The following is a 14984-nucleotide window of genomic DNA, read 5'->3' as shown; positions in this document are numbered from 1 at the left end:
TACTTTTTCAAATTAACACCATTGTCTCCAACTGGACTTTAGTATTTGCCATACACGTAGTGTTTGGACTTGCATATTTGCCAATCACTTGTTTGCACAGAATCCTTTCAAAATCTTTACTTATAAGGACAAAAGAGTTTTAACATTAAAGTGATAGAATGTAAGGCAGAGAGATTGTAGGCTGGACACATGGCTCTGGCCTCCTTGGTCTGTTCGGCTCTTTGTGAATTTTTGAGGGGAAATAGGTGCTGATTGTTCTTTGAGAGAGGGAGGTTCAAGGCAGCGAGGGTGTGAATGGCATTGGCTGGCACTGGCTATAAACAAAGCACTGTTACTGGTTTCCAGTGTACGTTTTCAGCACGGTTTCAGAGATTGGAATTTCCAGATGATGTGCTCAATGTATGTGGTGGGGGTGGAGGGCAGAAAGGGTCCTCCTTCTTTTTCATGTTCACTTCTGGCTGTCAGTCAAATGTAGCAATAAAATCAGCTCCAATTAAGGGGATATGCAAGGAATTTCATGATAATGTCAACACTCCATTCCATCAATACAGAGGTAAAGAAAAGAAGCTAATTTAAATTATTTTTTTAAAAAGAAATAACCTCAGTCACACTCGACTGTGGTATCACCAGATAAACAGTTAATCACAAAGGTACATGAAGTGGTTGACAATTCCTTCGTTATCCTGTGGGGTTTTTGCTTTGTTTTTTCTGTTGGGGGCCCTGGTTTCTGTTTCATTTGCTTTCTGATTACTCCAGTGCTGACTTAACTTTCTCCAGCAGACTGCCTTCAGTTCCTGAAAAGGTTCAGCTTCTCATCCATTAACCCCTTACTGGAGGGAGTCTCACTCACCTGACCTTAGAAACAGAACACAGCTAGAGAGACCAGTGTACTACAAGGAGAAAAAAGTCCAACTGTGGAATCACTCCCATCTCGCTTCACCTCTAACTTTCTATGTGACTTTAACACGTCTCAGTTAAAAGAAAGCACTTGGCAAGGTTCTCAAGCTTCTCAATATTCAATAGATACTTTTAATCCTGTGTTCTACCATGTAGGGGCCTAAATCTACCTGTGATTACTTCCTTAGCTGCAAAATGGGAATAATTACACTGCAACAGTATAAAATCTGATCTATTTTGGATTCATTGATTCAGGGAGGGGAGAATTTCCAGGGAGCACAGCTGCCTCTCCAATTGTACTGGTGTGGAAACACATCATATATGTAGCTGTCACATTGCTACTCCATTTCATCTACCCTCATGTTCCTTGGCAAGATCTGCAATTTGCAGCCACAGGGCTGCATTCTGCTCCAGCTGACCCACAATCTACAAAAACATTTTGGAGGTGCTTTTGACCTCCTCAACCCATATTAAGATTATCTGCGGGGCAGCTGAGGGTCAGGTCTGGGATGGTGCTTTTGTAACTTCTTGCCCTACTTGGCATTCTGCTATGTGCTGTTAATCCTGCAGAAAAGACTGATGATTTCATGAGTATTTGACATATTCTGGATTATGACTTTATGGTCAAATTACTTAAACCTTCAGGCACTGTAAACTGTATTTTGAGGAGAACAAATGCCCCCCTACAGACAGGCTGGCTAGCAGTTTAGTTACTGTAAGTAGTCAGAGTGCAATGAATTCTAAACGCAGTAACTAACAGCTGGACTATACAAAGAAGTATGATAGCAGTTATTACTAATTAATAATAAGCTTAATAGATGCTTAATACATACTCAGATATCAGATCTGATTTTTCCACTGAAAATTATATAACTAAACCTCTTAATAATAGTATCTAAAACTTTGTGAATATGCCACTAGTTTGGATGGAAGTAATTCTAGTTACACCAATTTCAGATTTTTAATTCAACCCTCCTAAAGCACCCTATAAGAAAGCCCCGAGCCATTTTAGCATAGATGTGAACAGGTGGAGGGTACAAACACTTTGTGCTGTGCCTTATCCCCTCTCAATTTCTAGAAAAAAAACCTGGAAAGCTGTCCACTGCTGATGAGAATCTGTTTGGATTGAAGAACCTGATGGATTATCTAAGGCTCTGTTCCAGTGATAGCCAACATTGGCTGTTAAATGTATGACTACATTCCCTGTAAAATGTGTCTCCATTTCCTTTCAGGTTGGGAAGCTGATCCAAGAAGCAGCTGGAAGGAGTAATTTGAAGAGAGTTACACTGGAGCTGGGTGGGAAAAGCCCAAACATTATTTTTGCAGATGCTGATTGTAAGTCAGCACTTGCATATTCTTCTTAAAAACATGTTTGTGTGGTGTCTTTGGGTTTTTTCCCCCCTTCATTTTAGGGCATATCTTTCATACAAAGTGAAATGGGCCAATACAGCTGTATCTAATTGCACTTCTCAATCTTACAGAAGCAGCCTAAGGTGTGATATTTTTTATAAAAAGATAACATTTTAACCCACAAATTCATAGACAATAAGAAAACAGGAAGAAGTTAGAACCAAATATATAGAAATGGTGTTAGTCACAGTCATGGTCCCATACACATTTGTCATCCTAAACTCTGCAGCAAGGTGCTTTAAAACTGGAAATTTGGTGATTTTTTTATTTCACAGCAATTATAAAAACAGAGGGCTTTAATTTACCCTTGAGTGGCTAATCTAGTCAGTGCAGTATTCCTTTGTTAAACTGTTTTGATTAGTAGCTATAAGTAGAGACTATCCAATTTTCTAAATTTTCACAATTGAATAATTGTGTATTGAAATATCCTCATTGCCACTGTCAGCAGAGAGCTCAAGATTTTGGCAGCTGGATGATGTTGTGCAGCTGAGATTTTTGGCACTTGAGAAGGTACAGGACAGCCATTTAGGACAGGATAAAAACACAAACTGGAAGTTTCTGCTTAAATGATCAGCAATTAAATAGTTAAAAATGTTGATATCTAAATCGTCAGCAGGAGGTTTTGAAGTTAACACCCCATTAAGATGAATGGGACAGTTCACACCTTGCTTTGAGCTATTGTTTCAGGCTGTGTGCAGGCACACTGTACTCAATGCATTTTCTGAGAACTTTGTAACCCAAATAAATAGTCATATAAGGATTTGGTCTTTTAATTTCAAAGGAGAAAGTGAATAGAAGAGTGATTCTGAAAAGGATGAATTACAAGTGTCGGTTATGATCCTATGTTTGTTTTCAAAACTTACCAATGTCTGAAAGACTAGGGAAAGCTTGTGAACTTTCTGCAGCTTTTCTACATAGAAATCTTCTGCCAGGTTGGGCATCTAAATTACAGACACAGTCATCCTGGTAAGTTAAAAAGCCTCCTGTCAACTGGAGCCAGATGCAGATGTTACAGCCTTCTACCCCAGTTACTTATCTCCATCTCCCACCAGAAATCACCACATCTCAAATATCCCTAACCTACTAACTCAGACTGGATCACCTGAACTCTACTCTACTTCTAGTAGAGTAATGTATGCTGGGGGCCCTCCACAGGGCAAGGACAAATGCTCCTAGCTGCCACACAGAGCTGTAGTTTATCTGTGACTTGCTATACCTGCCAAGTAAGGTTGAGGACCAAGGGAGAAATTGCAGGCAACAGGGGAATAACAGGGCACAGAGGAGAGCGAAGTCTGTTCAGGACTGTTCTACAGTATATAATCCTAAAGCTCTCTGGTCCTCCCATAATTACAACCATCAGCACTTGACCTGAGATTCAGAGTTCAAAGCTCTGATTATTTAAGAACAGCAGACAATTTGCTCACCATTCCAAAGGAGCTGTTTGTTCTGTTGGAGGAACACTGCATGCGAAAAGTTAGCAGAACACATGGCAAAGCTGTTTAAAGTTTAGCGCACCAAAAAAACAGGGAAGAATGGTTAGAGCCCTTCATGGCGAAAAACCGTTAACAACAGAGGAAGGAACATCAGTTAATGAGTTCTATCCGCCAGTGTTTTCAATCTCCATGGAGCAGCCTGGGAAAATTTGAATGTGATCCAGGGAACACTGTATATAGTTTTGTTTCAAGACCACGCTGAGGGCAGAGCAAAACATTTCTGTTAGATGGAGGTGTCTAGGATGTGCTGGAAGTAAAGCCCTGTTGATTTGTTTATTCCATAAAAGATTATACTTTAAGCAATGTTCCAAAGTGCTACAGCTGGTAACTGAGTTATTACAGTGCTGTAGGGCATCACTGTTTAAGGATAAATTCAATAGACTTGTCAGCTGTTACACTCAATGAGAGAATTTTGCTATGAATGGCTAAATATGACTGGATCCTCTCTCCTGCTTGGATAGTCAACGTGTCAATTTTACCTCCAAAGAAGTTAGAGGTTGATAGTTGATCAAGGTTGATCAACGGCTGGTTATTCTATAGCTGACCTATATTTCTAAAGCCTTACCCTGTCACCTCTATAGGCCAAGAAGATGTTTCTGTCTTGCAGAAAATAATGTGGCTTTTTGGGAAGGATAGGTCTTCCATTATCAAAGTAAAATTCTCTCAAGTACTTGGTCGGCTGTAATTCTCGCATATGCAGTATTAAAGCAAGTGCAAACAGACAAATTTTCCCCACCTCTACTGACCCCAGGCAGTCATAAGTGGTCCCTTGAAATCTAGTGTTTCTGAAACACTTGTAATGCTCCTAATATCCCTCCAATACAGCTGTGTCCAGCGTGGAATAAATGGGGAAAAAAATTAACTCTAGACATGTTTAAAAACTCCGTATTTTTACAGGGATTATGACACAAAAGAATCATCTTCATTTATGACCTGACACAACAACAGTATGTTTTGATTTGGTCACTGTTTTGTTTTAACCAAATCCTACTTGTGCCTTGAAGTTTTGGGAACATGGCACTATGTAATACACATGACACTGACTGATGCAACAGCAGATGGGTCTGTGATGTTTCAGAGCAATATTTGCTGTCTTGTTTTTTTAGTGGACTATGCTGTGGAGCAAGCTCACCAAGGGGTCTTCTTCAATCAAGGTCAATGCTGCACTGCAGGATCACGGATTTATGTGGAAGAATCAATCTATGAAGAGTTTGTTCGAAGAAGTGTAGAACGTGCAAAGAGGAGAGTAGTAGGGAGTCCTTTTGACCCAACCACGGAACAAGGTCCACAGGTAAAGGAATAGGGCTTCGGCTCTACAGCCCAGAAGGTGCCTGTAAGCATTTAAACTCTACTAGGACAGAGGTCAGTCAATGCATACTCACTCACAGTCCAGGGTAGCTGACATGATGAACATTTTAAAGATTAAAATTCTAAAGGAGCAGATAATCTGTACAGCTCAGAGGTGTTTCTTGTTAAGTACAAGCTCTCATATTAAATATCAGTAAGTTTGCCTCCCAGCTTTAACAGCAAAGTTCCCATCTTCAGCCCCCAAGATACACCTGTAAACTGTGAGAAGCTCTCAAAAGTCTTTGTGGGCACTTACTTTCAAGAACTGTCTACAACCATAACTGTGCTTGTACACCACTAGAGAAACAGGAATTCTAAGCAAAAGATGGGCAGAATTAGAAATTTAGAAAATTTTCCTGCTGCTAATAATCAGCTGGTCTTATACCATTTGCAGGAAGTTAACCTGTGACAAAAATAATTATCTGCTTTGTTTGTCCTTGTAAACCAGATTGCTTAGCAAGAATGTGGGTTGAGCCACGTACGCAAGGGGACACATCCTTAAGAATACTGAGCCCTATGTTAGAGTCAGCATCTATTTGTAGATCTTTGGCATCTCCAGCTCAAAGAGTAGTGAATATAAGTGTGAGTCTACTCACTGGGATACAACTTCCCTAAAAACCAATTTTGACTTGATTGTCAAGTGCACAGTCTGCCAGTCAAATGGCTTCTTCTCTCTTTCAGATTGATAAAAAACAATACAACAAAATCTTGGAACTGATTCAAAGCGGCATTACTGAAGGAGCAAAACTTGAATGTGGCGGTAAAGGGCTAGGAAGAAAGGGCTTCTTCATTGAACCTACAGTGTTTTCCAATGTAACAGATGACATGCGGATTGCCAAGGAGGAGGTATCCACAGATAGGGGCAAGATCATTTTAGAATGTCCTAAACATGATTTTTTTTTTCTTTTGTTTAGTTCCTAAGACAAAATCTTTAGAATGAAAATTACCACTATATTAAAAAAAAAAGTAAAGTCTTTTCAGAACTCCTTATGCACACAGCAACTGACAACATCAGTTGGGTAAAGAAGCTCAATTTTTGTCATTGGCTGTACAGTCTCAGGCCTCACAGAAGAGATAAGGGAAGAATGGATGAGTTCCGCTGAAGCAACTGCTTTGGGAAATCCATGCAGTTTTACAGACAGCTATTATCACTATTAAAAGTTGCTGTGGGAATTTGTGAAGAATACAACAGGAGGGAGAAGACAATTAAAAAAGCAGAATAAAAAAAGGAATAGAATGCCTCCGAGTGGGCTGCTTTATTAACTAATGATTAATCTTTGTTGCAGATTTTTGGGCCTGTTCAAGAAATACTGAGATTTAAAACCATGGATGAAGTTATAGAGAGAGCCAACAATTCTGATTTTGGGCTGGTAGCTGCTGTCTTTACAAATGACATAAACAAGGCCCTGACAGTCTCTTCAGCAATGCAGGCTGGGACAGTCTGGTAAGGCAGAAGTTATCACACTCCTGCTTTTGGAGATAAAGAGTTTGACTCACTATCATTATGGCACCTCAGTTTTGCAACCTCTGTCTGAAAAATGTTTATCTAGACCATCCTAGTGGTGAATCACTAACCAAGATATGGTACAGCTGTAGGGAGGTGTTGTGACTCTGCTCACCACGGGTGAAAGCTATTGAAAAGTGGAAGGTGCCTTCCTTCCCATTAGAAACCACATTGTCGAATGGCACTACTGAAAACAAAGCAAGCAGAGTATAAATGATCCTTTCTGTGTAGCAGAGGAATCTTGTGAGGTTTCTGCTAAAGGCGCAAAGAATCATGTACTTTCTACAACATTAGGGAACGGAGGGGACACCTCTTCTCTCTAGTCCTTAGAAATAGGTAATGCCGCTTCTGGAGTTCAATAGTTTGGAATTTGGTATGTCAAGCCTGGGTAAACTAAAGATCCACGAGAAATCAGGGAGAAAAAGAACAAATTCAAATCTAATAGCTCTGTGTTATAAAGTGGCACTGCGGTTTGTCAGCAGATTAACAGTTCATTACTGAAGCTGAGTCCAAGTGTTTGGTGCCCTCCTCCAGTCCTCACAGGCCAAATCCCATTCTCCTTATGAGTTAAGGAGCAGAATGTTGTTTTTGTGGCATAAATCCCTTGCTTCTTTTCAATAAGAGACATGTTTGTTATTACTAAGAGGTATAGTGTCCTTAGCTCCACAAGTTTCAGCCTCTCCCTGAGTTGTCCCAAGGTGTTTCTGACAGCACAGTTGGACTTAATACCTCTTCCTGTTACAGGATAAATTGCTACAATGCCTTAAATGCCCAGAGTCCTTTTGGAGGATTCAAAATGTCCGGCAATGGGAGAGAGATGTAAGTATTACACTGCTGTCTTCTAAACTGTTTACAGCTCTACAACTTGATAAACATTACTGAATCCTTCCATGCAAATTAAGATCAGGAAATATCCCCATCTGAGGATGAGGGCATAATATAGGATGACTGATGATCATTGCCAGTTCCAAATGAAATTGATTTACATGGTAAGACCATTTTCTTTCCTTTTTTTTTTTCTTTTTTTTTTTCTTTTTGTCATAGCAGAACAAGTTACTGGAGCTCCCTTCTAATTCTGAAAGGAACTGAAAATTTCTGAGTGTTTTTCTGAACTTTTAACCTGTGTTTTCTGTGAGTTTTTCTTAGCCATATTAACGAGCACTTTTACAGAAAGATTCTCTTTTTGGTACTGCTGTGTGCTTGCTGACTGGTTTGGTGTATTTGTTTCAGAGTTGTTTTGCCATGTATTTTGCCTGTCTTGCTATTGTTTCTTTTCTTTACTTTTTCTTACATTTATTAATATAGGGGCATCTGAATTTTATTAAAATGTTATCTATCTCTTCCAGATTTATAAAAAATGTTAAATGAAATCAGGCCTAGAGAAGGATAGACAAATGTGCTTACACCCCTTTCAAAAAATCACCTTCCATTACAAAGCTTTCTGTCTATTACATTTAGAACTAAGTGCCAAATATTTTGAAATGGAGCTCCACACTCAAATACTGTCCCATGTACCTAATTTAAAGTCTTACCAGTTTTTAATTCTCATAACAATCACAAGGAAGTTTAGCAATTGCATCAGCCCCAGATTGGTTACGCATACAAAGGATTCAATTAATTCCTGTGCAGGAGGCATGTATACCAGATATGTCTCACCTAAGCTTTCAAAATAGCTCATGGCTAATGGCAAACTCCGCAGTAAAACTAAAGTAAGGTCAAACTCTTTAAAACTTTAAATATGTGGAAGTATACAACTTGATCTATAAAATAAGCTCTACGTAGTCTGAAATATTTTCCCTCATTAGGGAGTACTTTGAATAACGCATTCATGCTATTCTCCACATTCATGAGTTATGAGGTGATCTCACACTGGCATAAATATGTCAGCTCATCTAACTCTTATCATTGTGAAAATATTCTAGAACTACTAAGCTCGATAGAGCACATGAGTAACTTGACACCCAAGGGTGACCCCATTGACTTCAGGGAGGTTAACTGTGCAAGCAAAATATTCACATATTGGTATCATAGAGTTTTTGACAAGGGGGGAAACCAGGCAGCACCCCAGCTCCTGCAGAAAAATCTATGGTGGTTGTATACCTGATTCCCGTTTACAGCTTTGAGAACATTCACCATAAACAATAAATGTTTGGAATGGCAATAATCTCTATCTCACAAAGATGCCTGAAAACCTATTTTTGAGTAATTATTCTACTCCTTTCAGAACGTCTTTGATCAGATATCATCTTCTAATTCACCTCCTCACCCCATGCATTAATATCTGCATACTTTTTATTAAAATGCCACAGTTTCTTAGACTCCTGTTTTGAAATGGTACATTTTACAGCATAAATAATGTTGTCAGGCAATTAAAGAACAAAAAAAAAAAAGATAAAGTGTCCATACATATGTGTGTCCTTGCTAAGCTTAATACTATGTTACAGCCAGATCATAATTGTGCCACTGTGCTGTCTGTGCTAACACTGTATTATCTGGGACTTGTTTTGCTCCTGCATTTGAATTCACATATTTTTATCACACATGGGGAAAAAAATGATCACAGAAAGTTGAGATCTACTAGAGTCATTTTGCACTCCCACAAAATGTAGCAGGGTATGTGCATACCACTAGATGACCAGAACTCATCTACACAATACAACTGATTTCTGTTTACATTAAGGCTACTTAAAACGTTCTTGTCTTCTTAAAGGAGTCTAAAAGAAGGATTTTTTTACATTTACACTTCTTTAAAGCATCTTATCACTACCTGAGTGGTGTAAAATTTCACTCCTGTAACTAAAAATCAGGTTAGTTTCTAAGAAATCCAGAAAGCCCCATGTGGCTGTTTAATATTAAAGTCCCCCAAAATTCTGGTCTCTGTCCAAATGTCTTCAAGGAAAGGAGGTACCATTCTACTTCAGAGCTATCCTTTAATGTCACAGGAATTATTATTGTCTGGATAGCTCAGAGCTACAGCAGTGCATAGCTGCATTCCCCAAAATAAATGCAAGCAGGGGAATGGCTTGGAGTTATAATTCTTTTCCTTCTTTTCTTTCCCATTTTTTTCTCTTGGACTGAGGAAGGGAAGACAGTATGCAATATTTCTTTTGAAGAGCAATTTGTTCCCCTCTCCTCATACCTACACAACCAAAGCAAACTTGACCCGTGGACTCCTTCCTTTTCACAGACACAACCCTTGTTCTCACCCTGATATGAAACTGCAATCCAAGAAGACCCAAAGTGGCCATAGAACAGGATGTTATTGCTCCCTACTTCCCTGTATTAGGCTGTGGGGACAAGCAAGGCCTTTAACTGAACATGCGCTAACTCTTCTGCTCTGCATGTCTGGAATAACCCATCTTCCTATTCAGCAAGAGCAACTTTTTAAAAACTTTTTTTTTCAAAAAATACTTGCCTTAGAATTCATCACAGCTGTCTACTTCCAAACTTTCGGACAGAAAAGAAATGCATAAGGCCCTGAAGCCCTGAGCTGAAGAAACAGACAATAAGTATATCCAATTTTTTTGCCACACCAAGATAAGAAACCAAGTGGCAGCTGGGATATGCATGAAAGTGCTGGATACTCTGTTGGCTAGGTTATCTATTGACTTGCAAAAATGTGTGCAACAGGTGTCTGCAGCCAAGCTGCAGCCTACTGAACCAAGCAGAAGCTTTCACAGAGGGAGACTTACTAGCATTAGTTATTGGGCTCCATGCGGCTCTTGGTGACAGCTTCCACTGAGCCATAAGGGAATGGTTCTGTGGCTCAGCTGAGTCTGATAAATAGCTGAAGTTTTTGGTCATTCTTTGGAGACAAATCTACCACTTTCTACTGAAGGCTGGGGGTGGAGTGGTCCTAATCAATGGGAACTTTTCACATGTCAAAAAATCTTTACTAATATATTTCTTTGCATTTACTTAGACTCTGGTAAATCTTAAATTGCCTACTGAATCATCACTCTGAGTTAAGCATCAACCACTATATCACATGTGAGACTTACCAAGCCAACAGGCACATCAGAAAGATTTCAAAACTGCAGGTGGAGTGAAATGGGCTGGTAAATGCTCCTATTTCTGCCCAAATGATTTAACTTTCCAAGGAAGGTTACAGGACTTCCTCCCCCAATGTAAAATTTGCAGTGTAGAGATATATACGAAGTAGCGTATGCAACACTGGGGGCATACAGAGGGGTTTAATTGCTTTGAACAGTGGCCGCTCACTCCATTCTTCTTCACAACACTTATTAGAAGGACATTCTGAGGAATTCCCCTGAAATACTCTTCATGGTGCAGTTGGCATTAAATTCTGCACAGGGGCATCCAGAGGGAAGGCAGTGTTAAATAGTAAACATGCTAACATGACATGCATGTCAGCGCTTTTTAGATTTTAATATAAGTAAGGGAGCAGTATTGTGTGTGTTTTAGGGGTGGAGATAAGATTTTAACCAAGAAACAAATGTCTGTAAGAGCTTGTGCAAAAGAATCCTCGTATGAGTTCATATCAAAGAGATACTCTACTTCCAGACTTGGACTGTACATGTTTTGAGGTGGGGACATTGTTTGCTCTACATACACAGCATCCAGCAGACATATTAGAACCTAATTCATGACTAGAACACCTCCATTACTCAGAATATGCACAGCAAAACGCAAATACCTATACTTCAGAGAAGACAGGCATAACTCCCAAGAAGCCATGCAATAGCCACTGTAAACCTCAGCAGAGTTGCCGAAGAGATGAGCCAGGCTGGAGCTGACTACCACAAAATCTACACAGCATTCAGAAACACCCATTTCTTAAGCATAATTTATCCATAGCAGAACGTGTACCGCTCAGAGCCACGTGTCAGATGACTGGGACCTAGTAAGTGGCTAGCTTCTAGCATTATAGAGGATCTTATGTAAGATGCTGTGCCAGGACAAAAAGACGTCTTCTACGTACATCTAGTGGAAATCTGAGCAGGCTGAATGCTCTTTCACTGTATGTGCAACTGCTGATTCCTGCTGCTGGGTATTTTGTCAGGGAAAAATGGTCAGCGGGTTTAGGAGTCAAATTCACCTTTATCCAGGGTTGTGAGTAGTTCGTTTTCCATAGTACTCAGCTGGGACCTTCTCTTTCTTGAGTGCAAATATGAAGAGAAATTCCACTGGTCAGTGGTATAGGTCTTGGTGTTTGGACATTTTCAAGGTCTGGAAAGGACAGAGGACATCAATTCACTCCCAACAGTTCCATCAACGGACAGTGAGTATATGTCTGGGTTTAATGTCGTTCTGTATCTCCCTATCAAATGCTGGAGCCATCCATTGTTCTTTTGACCTAAACTGAAGTTTCATCTTCAGGCTTTCTGAAAGACGGCATGAAAGGAGAACTTGTACAAAATCACAGTACAACAGAAGCCTATGCCAAGAATTTTAGATTGTATCTTAACTTTATCAAGCAATCACTTTGCAAGTTTGGGTAGATAAAGAATTAATAGCTGGGTGTAAGCTGATGCTGCAATTTGTTTTTTAGGGGCGAATGTGGGTTGAGAGAATATTCTGAAGTTAAAACTGTGACAATAAAGATCCCTCAGAAGAACTCCTAAAATGATGAAGGACCACGTTGTGCAGAAGAGCACATGATGCCACCCTCTCTATTCCTTATGGAGACCAGCACTCAGGAATAAAAAGTGTTACACAATATATATTTAAAAAATTATGTTGCAACATATATATTGGGCACGTAACTGTGTAGGTAATGCAAACCAAGTCTGCATGTTTTCATAAAACTCTACTGAGAATCGTTACATCTTTATAAAACAAATCATAACAAGAGATAAAATTGCTATTGGGCGTCATTTAATAACGGTTCTAGCTCCAAAACTGTTAAATGCAAATGCATGCACACACACATTTATCTCTTCTTTAAATAATCAAAGTAAGTCTTACTGCTTTCAGGTTGCCTTCTCAAACAGACCTGCCTTGTACTGACATTCTAGTTTCAATCAGGGCTTTACAAGCCAGATTTTACCAAAACTGCTAGCAATGAACAACATAAATATCATTGACATTCTTAAAAAATTAAAGACTGTGAACGGTAATGAGCCAAAAACTGGTATACTGGCAACTTGCCAATTAGCATGTTCACATAAAGAGGTCCAACTGGGGAAGGAACTAAACCATTATATGGACAATGAAAACCAAACACTTGTCAGTGAGATTTGGCTTTCATGACCCACAGTGATTTCATTTTCAAAGCTTATTTTCATAATTACCTTATGTCTTGCTATAAGCAAAAACCCTCCCTCACTTACAGGAACTTGAAAGGTTTTACCTGCCTGCCAAAAGAGCATGGCCAGACAGGGTGGGAGGGTGTTAAGGAGAACAGGAACAGATCCCAAGGCTTCACAGAATATTTCAGCTTTCACTGCTTGTCTAGTTTTGTTGTTGTTGTTTTCACCTTTTTTCTTTTTTTAAACAAGTATACGCACACACAGATGCCATTTATTTGTCTGCTATTAAATTGCCTGCGATTACACTGGGAATTATTAAGTATTCGTTACAGCAGGAAGAACCCAGCAAAAGCCCACCTGACAAGAAGTAAGCTTGACTTTATTTTCTTACTAAACGATGGGTTGCCATCCTCACCATGCTTGTGAGCCTCAGGTGAGCTTACTGGCTAGTACTGATTTTTCAATTATGTCTGTTCTTTTTCTGGCCCAGAACGAAAATATGAGCAAGTTCTTTTAGAAGTGAGGTGTTTAAAACCTGTCACATTATTACCTGCTGCCTACAGAATCTCTTCCAACTTGTAACTAACAAACTAAACACCATCTCTTTCTTCTTTCCAGCTGCAGAGCTCACAGAATCCCCAGACTTTTTTAGAAGAGGTTTCATTTTATGTTTTAACTTAGAAGTAAGAAAATTTATCTTTAAAGTACAGTAAATCATCTACATTGTGTAACTACATTATCTGGGGTGTAAGGACAGTATTACAGCCTCAGGTGTAACAGTTTTCCTAGCTGCATAGACTATAATATGAACTGTTGAAAACTCCAGACCTGATCAGCAAATCATTTCTGCATGTTCTTAACTTCCTTTACTCTCTGAGGATTCCTCTTAGATTTGAAGCTGTGTGTGTCCTTAAGCATACTGCTGGATCAGGACAAGAGTATCCAGCACTTTGTAGTGTGGTGGCCCTCAATATTTTGTGTTTCTAACTCATGTCAAACTGTGCATGTGTTTTTAAAGCAGTATGTATACATGACGTTACTCACAAATTACAGTACATTCAGAGACATGGAGATGAATCAAAATATTCCTGAGTTGTTAAATGCAAATGCCATATACTTCTACTGTAGTGTCTGTCAGAGTTAAGAAAAACAAAATACAGCAAATAAGAGATTAATTATCTTTTAAACTGCAATATAAAATATGAGAAAGGAGATTTTACTTCTTTTCTCCTATTTACTTAAAAAAGAAACTTCCTGTGCTAACAGCATTTACACCGTGTACTCTTTTGTATTCTTTTTGTGTATTTTGTATGTCTGTGCTTTATTCCCAGTACATTCAGGTAAATAATATAGAGTTGCCATTTTTTTCAACCCTGTCACTGCAGCTCCATTTGATGTACATGGATTTGTGAAATCCTTCTTTAAATGTACCATCTGCATGGATCCAACAAAACATTTTTCCAGTCCCTGCAGCTTTTTGTTACAGTTTTTAATCATGTATATAGTTATATGTTATTAAAAAAGTAAAAGGATATTTTCTATGAAGTTTTTTCCATTAAAAAGGTTTAGAGAAAGACTTTAGACTGTGAGACTCCTTTATTGTTGACAGAGCTATAAAAATATTAAAAAAAATATTTTCTTAGCAAAAGATCTGCTCTCACAGTAGCTTTATTTTCATTTGCAAAAGTGAATGAAGTAAAAGGCCAATTACATTTTCTGGAATATTATTGCAGCTGTATGAAAAACACTCGTGAATTGCAGATCTAGGTCATAGCCAAAGTTCATCTTCACCCTCACGGTCATAAAGTTTAGCTATTGGGGAAGGTCTGAAATCATCAGAACCAGTGGGGCACCCTTGCAAACTGCTGCATCACAGCTTGAGTTTTGGATAATGTTAAAAAAATCATGATGCCTTTTCTTTCTCCAGTAGATGAGTCACAGAGATGATTAAATTAACACTCAGATCATTTATGGCATGATATTCTACTTGTCTTTAATTCCAAAATGCTAAAACAGGGGAAAAGGACAGACTGAATGTTATTTGACAGCCAGTAAAATACACATGGCCAGGTACTATACAACTCTCCCCCAAGCAATCCCTTTATTCCAAGGTTACTTTCA

The 14984-nt window shown here is 38.9% G+C and overlaps 1 protein-coding gene across 2 annotated transcripts in view; it reads left to right on the top strand.

Annotated features, from left to right (window-relative positions):
* ALDH1A2 (aldehyde dehydrogenase 1 family member A2) overlaps window positions 1–12236 on the top strand; it is a gene marked incomplete at both ends in the record, with an annotated part of 54743 nt that extends 42507 nt beyond the window's left edge. For both annotated transcript variants that reach the window (XM_082005305.1, XM_082005306.1), the window contains 6 exons: window positions 2130–2232; window positions 4907–5091; window positions 5829–5993; window positions 6434–6591; window positions 7396–7470; window positions 12164–12236. In XM_082005305.1, coding sequence (XP_081861431.1) covers window positions 2130–2232; window positions 4907–5091; window positions 5829–5993; window positions 6434–6591; window positions 7396–7470; window positions 12164–12236 — 759 coding nt within the window. The remainder of the gene's footprint in view (window positions 1–2129; window positions 2233–4906; window positions 5092–5828; window positions 5994–6433; window positions 6592–7395; window positions 7471–12163) is intronic.
* Window positions 12237–14984: the final 2748 nt, after the last annotated feature.

Source organism: Phaethon aethereus, assembly GCF_964289735.1.
Source record: "Phaethon aethereus genome assembly, chromosome: 12".
NCBI lineage: Eukaryota > Metazoa > Chordata > Aves > Phaethontiformes > Phaethontidae > Phaethon > Phaethon aethereus.
This window is presented reverse-complemented; position numbering and strand designations above follow the sequence as displayed.